At 36.8% G+C, this 24,020-nt stretch overlaps 2 protein-coding genes across 5 annotated transcripts in view; both read right to left on the reverse strand.

The window, feature by feature from the left end:
* The window catches only part of LOC139117270 (beta-1,3-galactosyltransferase 1-like), a 109,208-nt gene that overhangs the window by 27,078 nt on the left and 58,110 nt on the right, over window positions 1–24,020 (reverse strand). Inside the window, exon 3 of one of the 3 annotated variants that reach the window (XR_011548489.1) lies at window positions 14,245–17,376. Coding sequence is in view for 2 of the 3 variants with exons in the window: in XM_070680224.1 (XP_070536325.1) it covers window positions 15,951–17,204 (1,254 nt within the window). In the remaining variant the exon portion in view is untranslated. Of the gene's footprint in view, window positions 1–13,155; window positions 17,377–24,020 lie in introns of those variants that run through there. The other 2 variants (XM_070680224.1, XM_070680223.1) reach the window with 2 other exon arrangements.
* Window positions 454–7,914, reverse strand: LOC139117269 (uncharacterized). 2 transcript variants are annotated; one of them, XM_070680221.1, is made up of 3 exons: window positions 6,998–7,914; window positions 6,043–6,106; window positions 454–4,157 (listed from the first exon to the last, which is right to left on the reverse strand). In XM_070680221.1, exons 1-3 carry the CDS (start codon window positions 7,766–7,768, stop codon window positions 4,084–4,086), a joined length of 909 nt encoding a protein of 302 aa, XP_070536322.1. In that variant the 5' UTR covers window positions 7,769–7,914; the 3' UTR covers window positions 454–4,083. The 2 variants fall into 2 exon arrangements, with proteins under 2 accessions (XP_070536322.1, XP_070536323.1); XM_070680222.1 differs by having other exon boundaries at window positions 2,060–4,157; window positions 5,988–6,106; window positions 6,998–7,910.

Genomic DNA, 24,020 nt, shown 5'->3' on the forward strand with positions numbered 1-24,020 from the left:
TCTTTCGAAGCCACAGCTTTCAGTCCGTGGGCTGGAGGGGCCCACCTTGCACCCCTACACCTCTCTACTACATGTTTTTTTTGTTATTTAGGATCTGCTGAACAAGAAAATATATGTTTAACATTGGGTATTTGGGGATGCACTACCTCTCTGGGCTGGTTTTTGATTTGCTTGTACCGCGAAAAATGGCGAAAAATGGGTAGGGGTAGGGGTACTATATCCTCTCCTACATTCAGTAAACTAGCATGAAATAGCACAAACCTTACATTTTTGGAAAGCTTAGATATTGCTCCTTATGGGAAATACCAACTTTAGCAAAATAAATTTGTGAACATAGACAAGGACGACTTTAAAATGATTTTTATGACAATTTTGAAATTTTTTAACCCAAATACCATGTAAAAATTGTGATTTACTTTTTATGAAGCAAAATTGAAACAGTTTTTTGTGTTTAAATTATTTATTCCCATACATTAAACAAGAAAGAAGTGTTAACATTAGATATTTAACAATACACTACTTCTCTGGAGTCAATTTTGAATTGCGTGTATCTGTATGGGGTGTGCAAAAGCTAGGGGTAGGGGTACAACATTCTTTCCTTGGTGAAGTAAACTAGCGCTAGCTTGAAATGCCATATACCTTACAGTTTTAGAAAGGTTAGATGCTGGCCTTTCTAAAATGCATAAGATTTTAGTAAAAAATTATTACGTCATAGAATTGGATGACTTTAAATCGATTTTTTCCAGGTAATTCAGTATTTTCAAACGGAAGAAAATATGATAACTGTGGTTTTCTTCCAAAGAAGCAAATCAAACAGATTTATGGATGTTATTTACTAATTGCAATGTTCTGAAGAAGAAATCAAATGTCAAAATTAGGTATTTACCATGCAGTATAGTCTCTAGTCACTAAACTTGCAAATTTTGCTATACTGGTATTTCGCGAATGAGCATTTTATTGGTATGCAATAGACTAATGCACAGCTAACACGATTGGAACTACTTTGGGATAATTGGATCTTCATATTTATCAAATTTCTCAAAAATGTTAGGTGACCTATAGCTGAATGTTGCGATATTACAAATTACTCATAAAAACAAGTATGTAATGTACAGAGAAAAGCAGATGAGCTTACATTTGCAGATTAAATCGACATTACTTCACCATCCAATTATCCCAAATTAGTTCCAATCGTGTTACCTTTAAAAAGAAGACTTTAAACGTGTCTAAATAGTCATATTGTCATTTTCTCCTTTAAGTAACATAAACTGTTGATCACTTTCTATTTTATAAATATACTTTTTAAATATTTTTGTATAATATAATTTTGATAAGACGTATTTGGAAAATTTTCTATGCCACCTTGTTTTGATGATACTGCAAGCATCACTATCAATCTATTAGGCCGTGGGCTAGAGGGGTATATGTGCACCTCCCCCACCCAACAGGATAACAAACATGTATTTTTCAGAAGTCTTGGGATCCCTAGAATAAGAAATGGAATTTTGACAGAAAAAATATAGGGACTTAATTGCTGTTACGGTCATGTTTTGAAGGGAACCGCAGTATTAGCAAAACAAGGTGACATAGAAAATTTTCCTAATACGTCTTATCAAAATTATTTTTTATAAAAACATATTCAAAAAGTATATTTATAAAAACAGAAAGTCATTAACAGTTTATATTACTTTAAGGAGAAAACGACAGTATGACTATTTGGACACGTCATAGCCTTCTTTTTAAAGCTGTGCATTAGTCCATCGCACACCAATAAAATGCTCATTCACGATATACCAGTATAGCAAAACTTGCACCCTTCGTTCATCGAACAAATTCGTTTTACTGAGGCGCGACACAAACAAGACAACTAAAAAGCTACCGTGCCTTTTCAGTCGCAGCACCGATTTTATGGAATGTTCTCCCTTTTAATGCTGACATAAACTGTACTATTGATTCTTTTAAGCGTTGTGTTAAGACATACCTTGTTAAGGAATATTACAAAGAGTAACTTTGTTTTTATTTGCCAGACAGACATTTTATTTTTTTTTGTTTATCTTTTCAGAAATACATTTTTAGTCTTGTAGAGAGCACTGAGACGCAGTATAGTATTTAAGAAATAAAATAATAATAATAATAATCATCATCATTATCATCATCATCATCATCATCATCATCATCATCATCATCATTATCATCATCATTTCATGGCATTGCTTACAAGATGTTGACTGATTAGTCACTGGGCGATAAGTAATAAGTATAGATATTACGCAATCCTAGCAAAGTTTTGGTAAGGTATGATTGCTACTAATTTTCGTGACATCATCACAACAGTCATTTTTGTAAACCTGTCATTATTAGTAAACCCCATGACAGGTGTTAAATGCTAAGTTCATAAGCAGGTCTAGGGCCGAGTCACTGTCGAGCCTGGTTTAAATTTTTGTGTTGGCTTTTTACCAATCCGTCAGACCCAACATAAATCAGGCCAGCCCAGAGCCAACACAAATTTTAAAAGCAGGGCCGCCTTACAGCCGTCCTAAACTTAGTAAAAATCACATGCCATAAATGCGGCGCTAATTAAACGCAGAAGCAAATTTACCCGAGTGTGTCATTTAAATAGTCACGGTGAGCCACTTAGATATTTTACAGCTCATTGGTCATTCAAAAGATATAGATGGAATTGTAAACAACTTACAACAGAAAGTATTCTCTAATATAAAATAACCATGATGAAACCCCCAAAAGTATCCTAATTAAACTCAAATATTGGAAAATTTTAAACTGAAAAATATCAAGAGCAATATTGATATCGATAGCTTATGTGTAATTTAATGTAATGTGTCTTTGAAGCTATCAGTACCACATGAAGAGAAATCAAAAGGAAACACTAAAATACTTGCCAGTCTGTAACGACTCACTGGTACTTCAATATGACAAGATAAATAACAGTGTACGTAATTTTAAATATGCAGGTACGCATGCGTGTATGTATAAGGGCGTGTTTATGTATGTATGTATGTATGTATGTATGTATGTATGTATGTATGTATGTATGTATGTATGTATGTATGTATATATAGTATGTATTCATACGTAGATTATATTGACACAGCAAATAAATAAATTAATAAATAACTGAATAAATAAATAAATAAATATTACATCACCAAATAAAATAATAAATAAACTTGACTTTCTAAATAAACATGACCTTATAAATAAACTTGACCAATACATTATACCTTTCTTCCCGCAAATGACAAATACAGGCAGTCTTTCACATGCCCTAAGGCCGGATATCTATATGAATTTGACTTTATACCCCTTTTAATATTGTCGCACTGCTTGCAGATTTTTTAATTTTAAAACAAAACTTAATTGTATGGTAGCATTTCACTCGTTTGTTTAGTCAAGGTATTTACTGCTTTACCCCAGCTTCCATTACAAAGAAAAACAAACCCAAATATTTGTTAACGCTAGCAGTTCTGTAGACATACGCTTTCCATGTAAGTACCATCTTTCGTTTCTAGCCAAATTTCCATCTTGTTTTGAAAAAAATGTTGTTTTGTGTTCCCTCCTCACAATAGTTATAAAGTAAATTTGTGAGAGTTTGTTAACCGTGTACCGTAATGAATAACAAGGTCATACACATCATCTACTGTATCAGTATACACAACCGTAGTTCAATAATAATTAAAACGTAGACTAGTGGGCTGAACATGCATCCTTGTCTGACTCAGGTTGAAACACTTGGAAACTGTTTATTGAAAACTGTATATAAGAATACGGAAGTACTCCTGGAAATTACAATTGCTTGATAGCAGAGTGTGATAAATAATAACACAAAGTACTTTAAGCACAAAGTAATTGCATCTGTTACTTAAGATTCACGCATCTTCCAATCTTCAGACTAGTTTTTCCTTAGCTCTTCTCTCTCGTTTATATAAATGAGAGAGAAGTTCGGAAGCAATAAGTACTGAAAGAAACTTAATTGCATTGATACTGATGCAATTGATGAAATGGTTTCCGTGCTGTGATACCTGCAATTGCAGACTTTGACGAATCCTGACGTAATAGTATGATTTATATTCTTCCCAACAACTTGAGATATTCGTCGCAGTACATTTTGTATTCCTCAGAGACGTCGTCATTTAGTCCTGGGTTGGCAAATAGAAAGACGAAACAAGATTCATTTGAAAATTACTTTGCATGTCATGTGTTCATATTGAAATAGTTTAAATATTTTTGAGTATAATAAACAATAATAAAGAAATGAATATCTCGATCAGTATTCAAAAGCACATGTGAACTGAAAATGCTCCCGTGTTTCAGTATTCGTTACCGTTCCAGTTGTCGGCAAAGTGATATTTTCTCAGACATTATTGCCATGAGTTTATAGCTTCATCAAAATTGTTGTACTCAACAACACGAACAATATTCATCATGCATAACTTCAATTGCAAAAATTGAAATATACAAATTAGTAATTAGCCGAAGTGGAAATGACAAGTTTTGAAACTGCTGTTATATCCTTGAATTATAACTTTATGTAATTGCCTTTTGGCAAGTCCTTTATGTTTTACTTGCTAAATCGTGAAAGCGCATTAGATATTTACTAATTACAAATAACATGACGAGAAATTGCAAAATGTCTTTCACTTCTACAATTGTCGTACTGAAATATTTCGTAAATTTCCTCAACTTTAGTCACATTCTTCCAGTCAAATTTCCCCTAGGCTCATTAAATATGCAAACTGGAAACTTGCTAATGTGAAAATGCTAACTTTGTTTCACTACTGTCACACCATCATATCATCGACAGAGCAATTCCGTCAACTTAGGTCACGTCCTTCTAGTACTAGTTGGTAAGGTCATTAATTATGCATATTAATGATTATCTCTGTATAATTGTTCAATGACTTTCATTTATGTTAAATTAACGTATATTTATCGTTACGTACAAAACATGCGTCACTTACTTTTATCAAGTCCATTGAGATATATGTTTGGAACTAGAAAAGTTTGCTAAATGTACAACTTGTACAACTTACTAATACGCTGATTTCAAAAATGCAAAACGACTTTTGCTAATGTTAAATCATATTATATCCTATGTGCAGAGCAAGTTCTATAAACTTTGGTCAGTCTATCAAGAGATGTATCCTTTATTAGTAATGGTCCTTAAACATACAAAATATATTATAGTAATTAGCTGATATAAAATGCAAAATAACTTTCATCATAGTATCTTCAATGTACATAGCAAGCTTCATGAACTTTGGACAAATCAATCAATATATATCCCTAATTCGGAAAGTTTATTAACTATGCAAATTAAGTATAAGCTGATATTAAAATGCTAAATACACTTTGGACAAGTCAATCAAGATATATATTCCTAATCAGGAAATTTCTTAACTTGCAAATTAGTTATTAACTTTTAAAAAAACGCAAAATGACTTTCATTTACTGTCCCATTAAAGTATATTCAATGTACGTAGCAAGCTGCGTCAACCTTTGACAAGTCCGTTCCTAGTTCGGAAAGTTCGTTAAGAATGCAAATTATTAATTTGCTCATTGAAAACATGAAAAATGATTTTAAGTATTGTTAAATCTCAGTATCTTCTATGTCCATAGCACGTTTCGCCAATCAAGATAATATATGTATCCCTAATTAGGATAATTTATGAAATATACAAACGAGCAGTGCTATCGTCATAAAACTATGACGCTGTAATTCTGAGAGTATATCATTTCCCATCAAATAATTATGCTAATCAGCAATTATTTTGCAAGCCACACCTGCCAAAACCTAATCAGTTCTTGCAATACTCAAGTATAAGATTTGATTCTGTTCGATATGCTCTTCTTGAGATAGCGCGCCAACAGACAGACTATCCGACAAACAGACATCGGTACGACAATAGCTCAAGTGAGTGAATAAGTGAATACAAATTTTACTAGAATAAGAGTACAGCCAGGCTTACTCAATATTCTTGAAATGGGATATATGACGTCGTACACATCATAATGAACACACACCTTCTCCGTCGCTAGTGTCTGAAACCTTCTGATCATTTTCTGGTGACGAACAGAGTTTATCTTCCTGAAAAGACAAAGAAATTATAACGAATAAATAATTAAATGAATATACTAAGTTTTTCAACATTTAAATATTTAAAGGGCCGCTAGCTGCAAATTTTTGGTGATTGTTGTCGCTATTTCCGTCTTTAATATTAACGATAGTTCCTCATTCTACCTTCAAAAGCATGTTGAGATTCTCAGTATTCAGCTTGTTAGCCTAACCGTATTTCTATTGTATGATAAGTGAATTCTGATTTGGACTAGAATTCAAATGTAAACATTAGGACTTTCTACATTTAGAGATCATGTGATTACAAGCTTAATTGTGGATGTTTCAACATGTTTTGGGAGTAGAACAAGAACATGCAATTGACATAAACACAAAGAGTGAAAACATAATCAAAACTTACATCTACTATCTACTCGCCCTTTCATGATGAATAACGTCAAGGACAATTTTTGGTATTTTATTAGACCCATTCGAGTACACCCTAATTTTGTAAAATGAAGTAAAATAAACAAGTATAAACAGCAAATCGCCCTGTCTTTCCTTTGGCGAAGAATTCTGAATTGATAATTTTAATAACTTATGGTGATTACGTTTACCGACTGCCACGAATATTTTAACGGTTTGCTGCTCAAATTGATTGTGATATATTTTTAAAGATCAAGAATGATTCTATGTGGTTAGTTTTCCAGTCCGGTTTAACCAATTATTATTAACCAATTATTCAGTAACTCAGGAAGACTCGGAATGCCATTAGTGTAAGTATAGAGAAAGCACGATAAAAAATTACCTGGCAAGTTGACTGACCTTACTTTAAGAAAGGTCTCGAGATATTCGAAAATTTAACAACAATTATCAATTTCTTTTTTCTGACTATTCAATAACAAAGTGTATTCAAATCCTTACTTCTTCTTGATTACTCCAACCAACACAATCGAGGGCCTTCGTTGGTGACAATCGTCCGTAGTAATCATAGTGGCGTGGGTCCTCCTTTGAGCCGTGAGTCATATAGTCATGCAGGTTGTTCTCAAACACGTACAAAATGTCACCTTCCGCCCTGTACACCTTCCCATCATCATCGACCATCAAATACAAGTCCGAGCCAGAGTCCTCAAAATACCCAACCATGTGTAGGTTTTTATCAACGTAGTTTAGTTGAAAAGACAGTCTGATGTCTTCGAGTGTTTCTTCATAGCCTGGGTGTGCGATGAATTCATCTCCGTTGAATGGATGTCGCCATAATCGATTTTCATATTCCTGGACGATGCGGCGGAACTTTTGCGGGTTACGAGCCTTAATTGACTGACCCAGTCTATTACAGAATGTTTCCAATTCTTGCTTTGTAAACGACGAATTTTGCCTGGTGTGTGTGTGAGTCTCGTTCGAACAAGAAGTTTCAGCTCTCTTGTCGACCATTTCTTTCTGTTTCTGTTTAGGTTTCGTAGCTTGGTCTAGTTTGTGGGTTGATGTTTCCTTCTCCCCGCATAGAGACAAACAGGGACTCTTCGTACATTCGTACTCAGCAAAGCCTTCGGACCGCATGTTGCTTTTTTCAACTAAGTCCCATTGTGCTGTACCACCTTCATCTCTCATTTCCCTCCGCTTTGATGGAAGAAAACTAGGTAGTTTCTGCAATTGCTGATGTTGAGCTGTGACAACAGAACATTGTATCGACATCGGGAGAACTGGGGTTACATATATGTGTATACACAACGTCCTGTTGTACCTTGAAGGTTCAACACTGAGTTCCAGCGATATGAGGCTTGGTGAATGCTTACTTTTTTGGTTAGATGGTCCCGCTTAGGGTATTGTAACTAATGTAGGCAGGTTTCGTATTTACAATCCAAATATAAATATTCATCTACCTATTCTAATATTGTCGTTGCGCAAGGTGAGGGACACGTCATGTCCTGTTATGCCCGCCTATCACTCCAACAGAATAACCATTAATCACCGAATATTTACTTTTGCAAAATGACGCACGTATTGATGACTTTGCTGGCCCATTTTGACGTAAAAGCAGTCTCGGGGTGACTCACAGTCCCTCGGGGTACAGACGCATGCTGTTGCTCTCATGGCCAATCAATATGTGTATACTGTTTTGATATTTATATCCTCACAGACTTGAACCAAGTCTATGAACTCCGGCAAAATTATCGCAACCTGTCGGACTCTGCAGATATTCACAGGCGTATAAATTCAGATGCCACGTACACTGTCCAATTTATTAAAACTTTAAACGTGAATTATATTGCCGCGGTGGCGCTTTCTGTAGTAGAAACGTAGTGGTCACGAGCAGGCCACTTAGTAGGAATAATGGCTGATACTGCGACGTTAAATGTGTGTAAAGTACCATTGTAAGTGTTTCTTTAACGATCGGTGATTTTCCTCTATCTGCCTAATTTATCACTTGTAACCGTATGGAATATACGTATAGGAAATACTATAGGGTTATTCACAAAATACGGCCCTGTATGGACGAGGGCTCAGTGAGTGACGTATTGGACGAGCCGAAGGCGAGTCCAATACGTCACTCACTGAGCCCGAGTCCGTACAGGGCCGTATTTTGTGTATAACCCTATTATTATACACCTCCCTCCATTAATCGTCCGTATAAACTAATTCTATGGTAAATTTTGAGGGATGCGGCACGCGCGATATGAGTGGAACGTGCGCGATTGTTGAAATAAAATTGCTACAAACTCCAAACAGGCGCGTCGCGCGTCTCCCGTATTCGGGACTCCGCGTACTATACAAAATACGGAAAGTTATTGGACGGTCAAACTCCCATAGGTTACGGCAGTAGGTGTATAATAATATAGTATAGTTATACAACTACTGGCATTTACACGCGTTCAAGTTCGCTCTGACAGCCCATGGCCAAGGGATAGGACGTTTTAAAAATAAAACTACTCTTTGTACTGAAACGATAGTGCACCTTTCTCAGGAGAGTCTGCAGTTATCTACATCACAATGGCTTTTATAAGTTGTATAAGAAGAATAGTACTTGAAGTAGATATTTAATTGTAAAATTAATACAATGCTAGAAACCCTGTATTAAATGATCTCTCCTTGAAGACGCGTTCACAGAACAATGTATTCTAAGGTGCCAGCGACTGCAGAGGGCGCACTAAAGTGTAGGGTTTTTAAGTCAAACACTGCTATCATGCATAAGTCGTAAGTTGACTTACTTTGTGAGTGCCTGCCCCGGGGTGCCCGCAAAGCTTAAGGTATGAGTTGCCGCAATGCGAAATGATTTGCTTCAGTGAAATGCTTGACAAAATGAGATACAGACTGCAAAGCGAGCTTACCGATGTGTACGTTCATAATGCAATAATGTTTTACAACATCATCGCGATCATTTGCTTGAAGTTGGATGTGAGGATGCGACTTGTCGATGTACGCCCCCTTGCGGCAATTTTGCAATGATGCGGTACAGTTTTTAATGATGATTGGTGGGTAAGATTATTGAAGCCTCAAAACTTTGAAAGGTAGTAAGTACTTCAGTGAGTAGTATGTAATTATTGCATCGTAGCATCCTATCACATAATTTTGACTGGCATTCAACACTATTCATTTGAAGACAACATCACACAGAATAAGTGTATGAATATCTTCTCTAGAATATAGGTTCGACATGGCGTGCTCAGAGGTCAGACAAGGTCACCATAAATATTTGTAGCATACAAACATAAAGATATTCAACATGCATATGTTTGCAAAAAACATGACCATTGTCAACTGCAAAATAAAGACATTTTGGTAGTAAGTAAAGAACTTTATCATTCTTCATAGTTTTACAAAAATGCGATAAATCTCATCTCTGTCAACTTTTTTCATGGTAGATGAAGTGAAATTTAGTAGGACCTAAATTTGATCCTGAAATTCGTGCGTGACCTTTCATTTCATTTCATTTCCATATAAATCTCAAACTGTAGAACAAGTACGGACTTGGATTTGACAGAAGTTACACATGCAATTTCATTTCAATATATGTGATTACAACAGCTCCCCCACCAAGGGCTGCAGAGGAGGAATTACCATTCGATGGGAAGATTGCAAATTGTTAGCCTCAATTTGTTGACCAATAATGATAATGAAATTGCTGCCATCCACAGAAAAATAAGACATTAGGAAACGTGATGCTGTTAAAAGAATTGCTCCCACTCCCCCTTAGTGTCACGGTAAAAATGTCCCATGAAGTGCTGTTGATCCTAATATGAGCCAATTTATAAACCACAAATATTACACTGTATACGGCGTTTCTATATTTGGCGGATCAACATCGTGACTTAAAGGCATACAGTCACCTGTAATCTAAATATGCCCATATATAAAGTCAAAGGAGCGTATTCAAAATGCCCATGTGAGGGCGCTGTTTTTTAAAAGCTGCCACCCACTTAAATCTGTGGTTAGTTAGATTTTCTCTTTCCATGGTAACTGTGGCAAAATTGGAACAGGTGACAGTATACCTTTAAATACCTTGACAGTCCTAGCTGTGAATTTTACTTTTCTGATGATGTATAATTTAGCATAAGAACGATTTTCGCCAGGGAACTTATGATTCCACACCACCATCACTTTCCTTGTTCTTCTCGTAGTTGGGTGACGCATGCGTACCAGTGAGCCGCTTGCGGCCGCTTACATGTTTCCATTCAATATTTTATCGCATGCTTGTATGCTTAAACAGTCACGTGAAATCGTTTAGAGACTTAACAATATCGTTAAACAGGATTACTTACAATGCATGATGAAGTGACAAAACTCACGGTGAAGGTAAAATAATTTGATAACATTTATTCGTACCATCATAACTCCATGTAACATATTTAAAAATGACCCAATTTCATGACAGCATGTTGTGGGGTGCAATAAGCTGACCCTGTCAAAACACAAGAAAGACAATGTATGAAGGGTGGTGATATTCTTGAGTGTCTTCCGATTGTATTCTGTTTTCCATTGGCAATAGGATTTTGAGGTAATCGGACATAAATTGACAATCATACTCAAAATTTGCTTTCAGATCATTTGTATAAAAACGGTGTTGCCGTTTGCATTGTATTTTTCATAACAAATTTAATTGTTAGGCTTCTTAGAAGAAGGTCTATTCGATGTGGATCATAATAACAAATGATTCATGGTAATGCTGGTGCTTTAAGAGACGAGCACGGGCCAGTTAGTTCATGCCGTCGCTTATCGTAACATTTTGCATACTTTCAGAGATTTGAAACCCTTGGAAACTTCACAAGGTAGCTCTGTACGTACGGTACAATTATCAACTAGCTGAATATCGTAAGCTGAGCTGGGAATTCAACTTATAAGAGTGCCACTGAGGCAACGAAAACTGACTCATTAATGCGGGTATCAACATGAACATCTGATGTTTCAATTTCTTTGGTAATCACAGTGCAGAAATTGCCGAACGTCACAGCTACTGTCCCATTTGAAGGGATACAGCAGTAACTCTTCGTGAGTGTTTTCACCAGTTTTGTTGAGTACGTCCACCTTATATTCTTGTTCTACTCCTCAAAGCATGTCGAAACCCACAATTTCATTTTATCAACACGGCATCTATTAGTGAAAAATGCTTTTAGGCCAGAAAGAAAAAATAAATTGTTCCTCCGAATCGCCGCTTCTACTTTGCCCGATTAGGAGTTTTTTTTATTTCGGCAAATTCATCATACTTCTGCATTGCAAATACTTTAGTACCGCCGCTGGCGGCGCCCTACACTTCGTCGGGTTCTCGCGGGCATGTGGGATTCTGAATGAGACTGTTGTGCAAACACCGACTATATATGTAATTCCCTGTGTTATTGTTGAGAAATACAGTGTTGAATTCAATAACCAGTATCAGTGTATCTTGTCTGAGATCTTTCTGGACAGCCTATAAAAGTTCCCTGGGCTTACTATTTGCATTTGCATTTTAGTCAGGACAACAATCCATTTGTCAACAAAATCGATGCAGTCTCCAAACGTACAGGATGAGTTGACAAGCTGAAAACTGTGTGCATCTCTACGTGCTTGGGAAGTAGATCAAGAATGTGTGTTTACCCTACCTAAACCATTGTTACCTTCACTTGCTTCTAAATTTGCTGTTTTGTAACACTTTAACTTATTTACTCTCCACAGCACTTCATCTCCCACAACATAGGACTCAATTATGACCACGTTGCGAACAAATTCTTCGGTCGGATACAATCTTACCTCATCGTTTTATCTCAGTGTGTACTGGTTAAGGTAATATGCGCCTCGAAAGTGAAAGACTTAGACCTTTGCTCAATATTTTCTCAATGAAACTTCAACCACACTTTTACCGAATCAAGAATAAAAACAAATCACAGGGTCATCTCGCAATGTTTGGTACTAGAAAAAGAAATTATCTAACATAACCGATATTGAAATTCAAAATGACCGCCATCACTGTATTAACTCTAAGAAGGAAAATAGAATTTCCGATTCAAAAAATTATGACGGTGAAATTTGTTCTTACTAAAAACAGCTTTAAATGAGTTCCCACAAGCGGTTTATTTCTGAAAAGTATCATAAAAATTGAAACTGAGAGTCCGAATATCTGTCCCAGAGGCACATTCTACAAAAAACATTTTAGAGTCTGCGAAAGCAGTGGTGAAACTCACTGGTTGATGCTTATTAAATTTTCACTGATTGACCACATGAAAATGTCGCTGAGGAACAAATATATGGCGTCCGGCGGCGCATTGCTATAACATGAGTGCAGAAGGTGTGAAAGAGGACAGTTTGGCACTACAGTAAAATCGCACGTCTAACATGAGCAAACCCGTATAGAGCGCCCCCAAGATCTTCCGTTGGCAACTCCATCAATCATTCTATTAACGAGCATCGGTGAATCAAAAAGCTGCACTTTTTGCTAGGGTGGTGGCGGCATAGGAATAATGCAGTTACCCCATGGGATAGCAAATGGTTTCATGTCAGTAAGCAAAGCTGTGATTCACTGGTTTACTATGCAAAGGACACGTTCCCCCAATTTCAGAAGAACATAGCTGCACTTAGCTTTACGTACAGAAATACACGTTCTATGTGTCCCGTTTTCAAAGGGCAATATGTGTTTACTACACATTTTACGTCATAACAAAATCAATGTAAATATTCTCCTCTTATTTTTTCACAAAAGTATTTGCTTCACATTCTTATATCGAAAGATCATTCTTCAGGTTTTTATTGAAGTCTCCCTTCTGACATAATCAATTTCCGTCGCATTTTGTATTACATTGACACAATAAATCTGCATTGTGAGTAAAATACATCTCTCTTGAGGAAAAAAAAACTGCACGATAAAGCGAACAGTCCAGGCATCACATGGGCAGTGTGCCTTTACATGTCAAACGAGAAGTGACTTTATATTGCACTATATGCAGCACACTTAAAAAATTTAAGTATCGAAATACAGAAACGATGAGACATATAAATCTTTCCATTTTGCTGGGCTACGAAACGTTACCCCGTTTGCGATTTAAATCGATAATAGGTTTAATAATAGTCGTTTATACGATAAAAAGATTTTTTACACATCTAATCAAAAGTTTCTTTTATATTTAAAATATCTTTTTACACGTACTTCTTCTAGTGATTGTTTTTAAAAGCCTTTCACTCATGAAAAGTTAAGATGTTACAATTATAAGACATTACGCAATAAGTAAAAACATGAATTTCAACACTTATCTGTAACTCCATACGAGACATTAACATTGTCAGAATATCTGCCACAGTGGACACGTGCTGTGAAATATACATCCCAGATATTTTTTACTCATGTAAAGGATCGACGAAAATACAATACAAGTAATAAAGTGATCATCATATTAAAGATCTTTGCTCAGAATACCTATATTCAGTTGTCTTTCTCTTCTAGTTCTTGACATAGATTTTTTGACATGTGTGTTATACACATTTGTGACATATTCATTGCCTGAGATTAAATAGACCAACCCTTGACGAGAAAAATGGGCAGTTGAACAGAGGTATGTAGCTTCTGGTCGGACAACTTTAGAGTAAATGTGTAAAAAAGAATTACCTTTTACATAAAACTTTCCTTTCTTGGACTTGTAGTCCCAGCTGATCGAAAATGCACCATTTTTTAATATCCAACCCAGCCCACCCGTTGGTTTGGCAGTGACCTGCTTAAAGTTCAGTTCCATTGATAGAAAACTAGCACACCCTTCCCTCCTGTCGGGCAAATTTCATTTACAGCACCCACTAAAGTCAGTTTTCATATTATCTTGTTAGCTCAAGTTCCCTGTTCAGACTCCTTGCGTTCCTCTATGCCCTCGCTGTGATCTATTGCTCCACAACGTAATTGGAAAGCAGATACGGTAGCCTGCAGCTGCTCGGATAATGAGTCTCGGAGTAATGCAGTATTGCTGGCTTCTGGCCGAGGTAAGTATTCACCCGGGGATTTTTAATAATACTGCAATTGGCTAGAGAGTTGTTCAGTGGTCGTCCTCGGCTGAAATTGAAAGAGGTTTGACGTACGTCTTGTGGACGGGGCATGCTCATGGGTCGCCATAGGCTTTTTAGTCGGGCAATTCATCAAACATTTTCTAATGATTTGTTGCAAAACCTACTAATTCGGTCGCTTCTCAAACAACTAAAAACTCTGAGTCGTCTGTGGCTGCGTATCGCGTAAACGCGCACGTGCTAAAATTTTGTGAGATCTCCCTGGCGAAAAGAGCTGCAAGAGTAGTTCATTAAGAATTCATGCTCTTTTTCGAAAATAAACGAAGCTTCTGTCGACATAGGATCTCCTATTCAGAATTAATAACGGCAGAATGCATCCCAGAAGACAAGATGATAAAACGCCTCAGTTTCTCATCTTATGCTCGAAGAGGGACAGAGAAGTGGGCCTATTCCACAGTAAGTGAGGCTACCAACAACCCTCCATGATCTGTACACACGGAGATCACTCACTGAACTGAATCAAATTTCTTCTGTACACAGAACAACTCGGTCAACATTTCAAAATTCTGGCAACATAGTTCTAATCATCATAATTTTCTGATTTCTCACTGTGAATAATGAGAAGATCAACCCCTTTTCCGCGGAGGAGATAGCAATTTTGTAATTTTGTCGAGATAGATTTTTGACAGCCATACACAATATTTTCAAGGGAATAAGTTGCATCTGTGTTGGCAAAAGAAAGGGTATTGATTTTTTTTAATGTTCGTTACAAAGGAAATTTGCATGTCTGACAGGTGGTATGATGAGACCATCTTAGTTGCTGATAACTTTATCTTGACAAGTGTGCAATTTTTAGCACCTCAAAACATCGACTTCTCATTCAATTTACTATTGAATTGTAAATATAATCAATAATTTTGGAAAATGGTCTTAACAAATAATCCTGACCTTAAATTTTAAGTTACAGATTGTTAAGAAACTGATAAAATTAAAAAAAGCCTTTGGCAAAAAATGTCTGAGTGAACAAACCAAGGGGAATTGTGGGTAGCCTCACTTACTGTGTATTCGTTTATGCAAAGTGTGCCGATGAGTATTGTTTCAGTATGCAAATCAGGATGTAATGAATATTTATCAATAGAAAGTATTCATGTTCCTCGATTGAGCACTGTAGAAAGTAAAAGTGACTGTGACTTTGCGTGTATGAAAATAAAAACAGATGAAAAAATTCTAGCATGGAAAATATCAACTATTTTGAACTCTTCCACAGGAATGCATTTCTATTGTATACATCCATAAATAAGTCCGAAGGTCAACCCTGTCGGGTTTCTATATAAATTACATTTATATTTGATGTAAATTTTATATAGTTCTCTAGATGCAGACGGCCTGTCTTTAACTTATTCTCTTATCTGTATGGCAGGCTTACTTATCCATTTGTGCTACTACTGCTGCTACTCACTGTAACCTTGGTAGTGTTAACTTTCACTGCGCATGTCTCATTCCGTCGATGGGTCAGGTCCTCCCACATCTTGTACAAATTTTGAACACTAACTTCATGGACGGTCATGAATTTCTTGTAGGTGCAATAGTCGTACGGGGCATTGCGCATGTCGAATAGTTCGTGCATTCTAGGCTTGATCCCTAGCTTGAGCAGGCACATGCCCACGTACACGTCTTCCAACCAGAAGAAGGTCGTTTTCAGTGACGTCATGTATACGTTGAACGCAACATCTGCTGACATCACATACCCTGTCCCCACACAATATGGCGGATACAAAGCATACGGGTATTGTTCAAGGGGAACAAACCATTTACTGTTTGGGTCCCTAACAACTTTGGGATTTTTAAACATCCATCCAAGCATTAATTCTGTAGTATCCGCTGTTTCTAAATACGACACCATTGTCTTCGTGTTAACAAGCATATCATCATCTGTTTTCATTATATACTTGGCTTCTTGGCAGTAATAATAAGACCATTTCAGGCCCATTATAGTTTTGATCGTTAGATTTTTATAACTATCCATAAAATCTTCCTGTATTATATCATGATAGAGGCGATCCTCTTGTTTGAGAGCCATTTGTATACTTGAATTCTTTGGTCGTCCTAGAAGGAAAAGTGTAATTACATTTCTGTTACTGTACTGTCCTAGTCGCTGTGGTTGACCCCATGTCTTGCGTATGGCCATTCGCCTCGTGTAGTGTCTCGGAGCCGATGTGACCAATATCAAGAGGAATATCTCTGTCGTCCTGGTCTGATTTGTCACAACGCGACACCTGTCCGGATGATTTATCAGTACTGGGTAATTATGGGGGCTGTCGTCGTCGATCTCGTCCGGTGAGATCACGCTGGCGATGCCGTACTGCCCTATGTTGATGAGATGCATCCCGAAGGGGTCTGCAAATCGGAACCCTGCTATGTGCGAGCCGTGCGGTCTCCCCCCGTCGAAGGCACCCGCGCCCGCTTGATACAAAAGCACCACCAGAGTATTCATGACACAGAATATGCAAATTAGCACCAGAGCCAGGCTGTACTTGGCAATCGTGCCGAAGACCATCTTCTTCTTGTTCTGCACGAAGATGATCTTCGTGTAGCGGTATTTCCTTCCCAAGTGAGGCATCTTTCCCTGCAGAACATGCACAAATTTATGGGTTTCCTCTTCAATGCTCCGTAGACTCATGGGTGATCCTCAGAATTGCACGAACAACTCCCATCACTTCGGGAAGAATAAGGCAATGATCTCGGTGTGCACTACATCATAATGGGTTCGAGGACCTCTTTAAAAAAGTAGATAAATAGCCTCCGCGAGATCACCTTCACTTGAAAGGCCGCCTTCTCACGCTTGAAATCTTCTGGGATACATAAATCAGGAAAAAAGAAGAGAGAATAAAAACATCGGTAAGTAAAAGACTGATTTACTGCGGTGAATCAAATGTAGCCATAACAAAGTATGTGTGTGTGCTTGTGTGTATCGTTACAATATATATATATATATATATATATATATATATATATATATATATATATATATATATATATATATATATATATATATATCTGTTACTTAAGTTTCATGCGTCCTGCATGCATGTATGTATGTATTCATGTATTCATGTATGTATTCATGTATTCGTGTATGTCTATGTATGCATGTGTATATGTATGTTTATGTAGGTATGTTTGTTCACGTTTTCATTTGTGTTCGTTTCAAATTAGAGGCACGTTCCAATTAACCGCAAGACATAAATTGAAGGGTTACTCATCGAGCTGTTAAATTTAAAGGGCATGTAGCTCACTGAATCATCCACACAAGTTAATAAATCTTGGTCGGCTAGACACAGTAGTTCGGGTCTACTAAATCTTGTGGGATATTCAATAGGCGACAGTATCCCTCTCAGCGACACTGTTTGATCAGTGCCTGAAATCCGTTCCGTGTTTGGTGATGGCTTTATAGTGATTTCGAAAATAACATCGGTTCCGGGTAACAAGCAAAGGTAGAGTTGACAGCCAGGAATAAATGATCAATTTGTCATTTAGATAAGTTAGAAATATAATGTGATTAGTAACAGTAGAATATCACCTCCATACGCTTACCACTCTATCCCTGAAAAGGCACTAAAATCCCTACAAATTCAAACATATCTTGATAATTTGTTTATCGAAGGAGAATATGATCACCCCTAAAAGTATTTGTCTTGCAAGAACATTAGTTGTGCCGAAAAACTGATAAAAAAGTACATACATCATTTTGTGCTAAAAGTTGAATAAGACTGCCCTAGAACATTTGCTTCGAGTAATAAAACCAACTGTTAGAAAAACATCTGGACACTAAAAATTTGACATTGGGCAACAGACGACGGACGCCGCGTGTCAGTCACCCATCTCATAAGTTCCGCTGTCAACGTTTAAAATCGGCCACTGCCGCCGCCGCCGAAGAATTTATCATGATCGTTGCTGGAGGCTGAGTAGCTGTAAGCATTAATTTAAATGGCTCTGGCGAGGCGGGGCGATTTTACGTGTCGCTCGGCCCGTTATCTGTTCCAATCTCGATGCAATTTCCCTATAGCCGCATCTGCTTCTGTTGTCCTAAATATTTGATAAGCTTGGGTGAAATTACCGTACGCGCCTTGAAGTTGAACATCTGCCGTATGACGTCACGGTCTTGTCTGAGTTCTGAGAGAATACGCTTCACGAGTTCAGTCACTTAATACACAATTCTTTTTATTTGGTGACAAAAGCGATGAAAAATTTCAAACTGGTGAACACCTGGTATAGGCACTATCTTAAACTTGCCCATTATGAAGAGACACTTAAAACAGACAAACGATCGTCATAGTCATGTTTTCTGCATATCACTACCAAGTCATGAATTACGTATGAAGGCCACTGAGTTACGCTAATGGTAAAAAATATGAAAAGAAAATAGTGATGGGAACTTTGCAGGCTTTGTTTACAAATGCATTTCATAACAAACGTCAAACATTTTCCCATGTTAACTCAAACTAGGACAGGTTTAAATAAAACTCTTCAATTGACAGGAAATCAATTTATATAGTCGAAAACAGTAATGCAGCAATCTCTTATCTGTGACAAGCTTTAGTGGCTTTCTCCATAACGTAAGTCTTAAATCACGGCATAGGATAACTGTGCAAGAATTGCCTGACGAGACTCAACACGCTGTTGAGCGTATGTATCTTACTTCTAGGAAACTGCATCTTTATATGTTATCTAATATCTGTTATGGGATTTGAAAGTAAACGATACCTACCTACCTACCTACCTACCTACTTGCCTACCTACCGACCTCCTGCCTACCTATAATATACATATTTACATAAATGCATGTATACATCGACATGCCTAAATAAAAACAGACAGGAAGACATACAGGGAGACACATACATAGATACACATACATACATACATACATACATACATACATACATACATACATACATACATACATACATACCTACCTACCTACCTACCTACCTACCTACCTACCTACCTACCTACCTACCTACATACATACATACATACATACGTATATTCACATTGTTTTACGGTGAGTGTTTGATTATCACAGTCTTAATCATACATACACATAGATAGATACATAAAAAGATACACATACATACATACATACATACATACATACATACATACATACATACATACATACATACATACATACATACATGCATGCATGCATGCATGCATGCATGCATGCATGCATACATACATACATACATACATACATACATACATACATACATACATACATACATACATACATACATACATACATACATACATACATACATACATACATACATACATACATACATACATACATACATACATACATACATACATACATACATACATACATACATACATACATACATACATACAGACAGACATACATACAGACATACAGAGATACATACATACGTATATTCACATTGTTTTACGGTGAGTGTTTGATTATCACAGTCTTAATCATACGTCACATCAACCTTAAAAATGTATAATGATTTTTAGTTCCAATATCTACCTTTGTGGTTGTTGATGTTTGATAACATACAAATACGTAATTGGAGAAGTAAACGATAATGTGTTTGCAATGTGTATTTACGCCCAAAATATGCGAAAACCAAATGTATGTGGTTTGAGACAATAGAATGAATTAGTGACTTCAGTTTAAACTATCTGGTGAATTTTTAAGTGTTACAATTTTTTTTCATTTACATATAAATTGATAGTAACTGCTCTCTGTATCATCTTGTTAAAATGGAGAAGATATCGTAGATGTTGTTTCCGAGATAAGCTCCAACGGCTGTGCTGTCAGACACAATTAAAGTATTGCCGACTATCCGGGAATGTTAAAACGAAATCAGGCGGTGCGAATCAGCAACGTTCTCACATGCGTACTAATATAAAACGGCGTGAAATCGCAGAACGATGTCCTTACATACCTTGTCCGAGGGAATCTGGGAGCGGTCTTACTATCAAGCTGTGGCCGTTTTGAAAGTGGCGAATGTGTAAGCCTTCTAAAGACTGCCTCCCCGAAAGGTGAATAACCCTTTTCAGATGTACTAAACCATTACTCGGAACTCGTTATGTTCTTCAAGTTAAGGATTCCAGTGTTTTCAATCAATACCTTAGGGGAGACGGGGACTATCGCACGTAAAGAATGACCCCGGATGCCTTGAAGAAATGAATTACACTCATGTAAAAAGACTAGAGCCTCTCTGTCTTCGAATTCGATTCCCGTTATTCCAGAGAAGGTTTTGCATTTTATCTTGATACCATCATCGTGGATATTTGCAACTCATAATACAGCCACCGCAGCAAAGGGAACGAAAAGCCTCAATTTCTCATTTCTCTCGAAATACATTCTCAGATTCAATTTTCACTTCCAACATGGCTTTGTCAGAGATTATTTAAGTCAAATTTAAAACAGCTTCTCAGATAGATAGATAGATAGATAGATAGTTAGATAGATAGATAGATAGATAGATAGATAGATAGATAGATAGATAGATGCTGGATGGATAGATGGCTGGATGGACGGAGACATACATACATACACAATACACACATACATACATACATACATACATACATACATACATACATACATACATACATACATACATAAATACATACATACGTACATACATGCATGCATGCATGCATGCATGCGTTCATATATGTACATATACATACAAGTCTGCGCGTGATGGCGTGTGTTTTGAAATCGATAACATTGCTGAATAGCAAAGATATAAATATCATTTTCAAAACTGTCATCATATTTTTGCGTATTCATCTCAGGAGGATTAGGTCAGTGACGCGTTCTATCAGAAAGGCATAATTCGGCAAATTCTGGAGCTACAAAAATACGAGGAGATGCACTGACTAATATAAGCTCATTTAGACGTGATATCACAACTGGGTTTTAATTAAATTAATTTATCATTGGACTATCACGTTTATAAAGTATCATGAGTTTTCAACGATGATAAATACGTCACAGCTGTCACGTTAGCTGCAAAGCAATGCACAAGATCTTTCTCACTGATCATGGATATGAATACAAAGAGAAACATACGTCACTTCCTTTTACAATCAACATGCGAGCAATTGATATTGAGTTTTTTTTACACCTACGAGAGAATGGATGCATATTTTCTGTAAAAACGACATATTATAGCCGGACCAGTGAATGCCGAATGCCCCGAAAAACTTGCTGAAGAAGCATGAATAAAATCTATCAATAAACGAATATGGGCCGGGAATACGACTGAAATATCACAGTCCTGGAAACGCAGCCTGTGAACTTTACGGTAAATCATTTTGTTCAAAGTACCATGACACGGTAAAGGCATCGAACTGAGGTACATAAGAACGTAAGTACCACCCCAAACACACGATTAATTTACAAATGTTAACCATCGAAAATTACAAACAAACTGTCCTACAGAAGAGTCAAGATGCCCGGTAAGAAACCAATTTTATACTTTTCACTCACACTACTCTCTTTAAATCTTTTACAATTTCTTATGTTCCACAAAGAAGGGCTATTAGAAAAGTGCTTTGGTTAGACGTCGTTTTCTCAGTATCAAAAAGCCGGACAATACGGCATTATATCTGAAAAAACACAATTAAAAAAACAATCATTAAACATCGGTATCATTTAGGTCACCTTTCTCAAAATGCGTGTAAGAGAAGTGATAAAATCTATTCGGTTCATTACAATCCCTACAACACTACACATATAGAACTTTTTTTGTAATTTAAAACTTGACAAGCATAGACCTCTATACTTGAAATGCGATAAGTACATCTGTATGGCGTTTCGTCTGCTCACACGCCAAAACGCACTACGCCACTGAAACTAAAGTTCGGTGACATATTTCCCAAGAACAAGTTTACGATGTGAAATTCTTGATATCACTGACGTACCTCTGTGTAGCTAGATCTTACTTGTTTCAAAATCAACGCAATTCATAATTACATTGCGCGTACAACTAGTGCAGTATATCAAGAGCACAGAGGTGTGTACAGCTTGTCGATTGTCGACATAAAAATGCTCTACCGATCGCCAGTAATTGAACCTGAGCGAGATTGCCCTAGACTTGGTTCAAGTCGGTGAATTTTAAAAAAATTAAATCATTTATAATAGTTTCTCTTGTGTCTCTCCTATTTCGTATAAACCTATCCGGAATTTGGCAGCTCACGCCAGGTTTTCCCAGCTATTGAATGCGTCGAGTTTGAGTCTGCGCAGTAGTGAGTTAGTTTCTGCCGGATTCGTGTGATTCCGGGTGAAACTCCGCTGTATAGCGTTCACTCCCCTCATCGCGTTTACCGTACTCATCGCGTCCACTCACGCGCGCGTTTCACATGAAAGCAGAATACAAATCATTGCGTCCACTCCACTCAAACATTCACAAATCACAGACTTGAACCAAGTCTAAGATTGCCCTAAAGGTACAACTGATACCAGAAATTGCTTTAGGTAGTATGCACCTCGAAAGTGAAAAACTTAAACGGTTGCTCAAACTTTCCTTAATGAAACTTTCAGCCATTCTCTTACTGAATCAAGAAAAAAATCCGGGGTCACCGTGCAAATTTTGGTACAAGAGAAAAAAATAGTGACAATGTCACTGGTCGCTCCCATATAGTTATCAAAACAAGCTAAAATCAAGCTAAAAGATTTTTTTATCACAAATAGAAACAATTCCCCCAATAAAATAAAGTTATACAAATTTCACCAGAATTTGATCAAATCTTACTGACGTCACCCGTAAAAACCTCTACACTAAGTTTCAACTCAATCGGACGTGTGGTTTCAGAGTTAAAAAAATTTTTGATCAAAAATGAAAAAAATAGCCAAAAAATGCAAATATGCAAATTTCACCACGATTTGCCCAGATTTGAGAAAGGTCACTCCTATGCGCTTCCATACCAAGTTTCAAATCAATCAGACTTGTGGTTTCAGAGAAGAAGAGTTTTGGACCAAAAATGGGAGAAAATTACAAAAAAAATTCATGAAAAATAGCAAGTCCAAGATACTGACCCAAGATGTGCACAATCATTTCAGGTCAGCCCAAAGTACTTACATGGTAATTTTTCATCTAATCTGCTCAGTGGCTATTTAGATTTTCAATAAAATGTAAACTTGTAAACATATATACATATGGCTATGGGAGCTAACAAACGACCCAATGGTCGACAGAGCTCTGCTGTGTTATGAAGAGAGCAACGTTTTGTGACATATGTATTGATGAAGAAGGTTGAGATCTTTGATAGCTCATTTCAGGATGGCCTGACCTAAAATGGCAAAATTAGCTGCAAAAATACAAAATTGATGATTTCATCATAATTATGTATAAAAATGTATACCAACTATCAAAGCTATCACATGAGTAACTTTTGAGAAACAAATATTTTGACCAAAAACGGCAAAAACTGACCCAAAAATACAAAA

Source organism: Ptychodera flava, chromosome 18 (genome assembly GCF_041260155.1).
Source record: "Ptychodera flava strain L36383 chromosome 18, AS_Pfla_20210202, whole genome shotgun sequence".
NCBI classification, from domain to species: domain Eukaryota; kingdom Metazoa; phylum Hemichordata; class Enteropneusta; family Ptychoderidae; genus Ptychodera; species Ptychodera flava.

Bases quoted from the DNA above. Each gene is read 5' to 3' on its own strand.
- LOC139117269 (XM_070680221.1), bottom strand. From the start codon at position 7,768: ATGTCGATACAATGTTCTGTTGTCACAGCTCAACATCAGCAATTGCAG. The intron at 6,107-6,997 runs GTAAGGATTTGA...TTGTCTTTTCAG, and splicing joins GTTGGAGTAATCAAGAAGAA to GAAGATAAACTCTGTTCGTC. The intron at 4,158-6,042 runs GTGTGTGTTCAT...TTGCCAACCCAG, and splicing joins AGACACTAGCGACGGAGAAG to GACTAAATGACGACGTCTCT.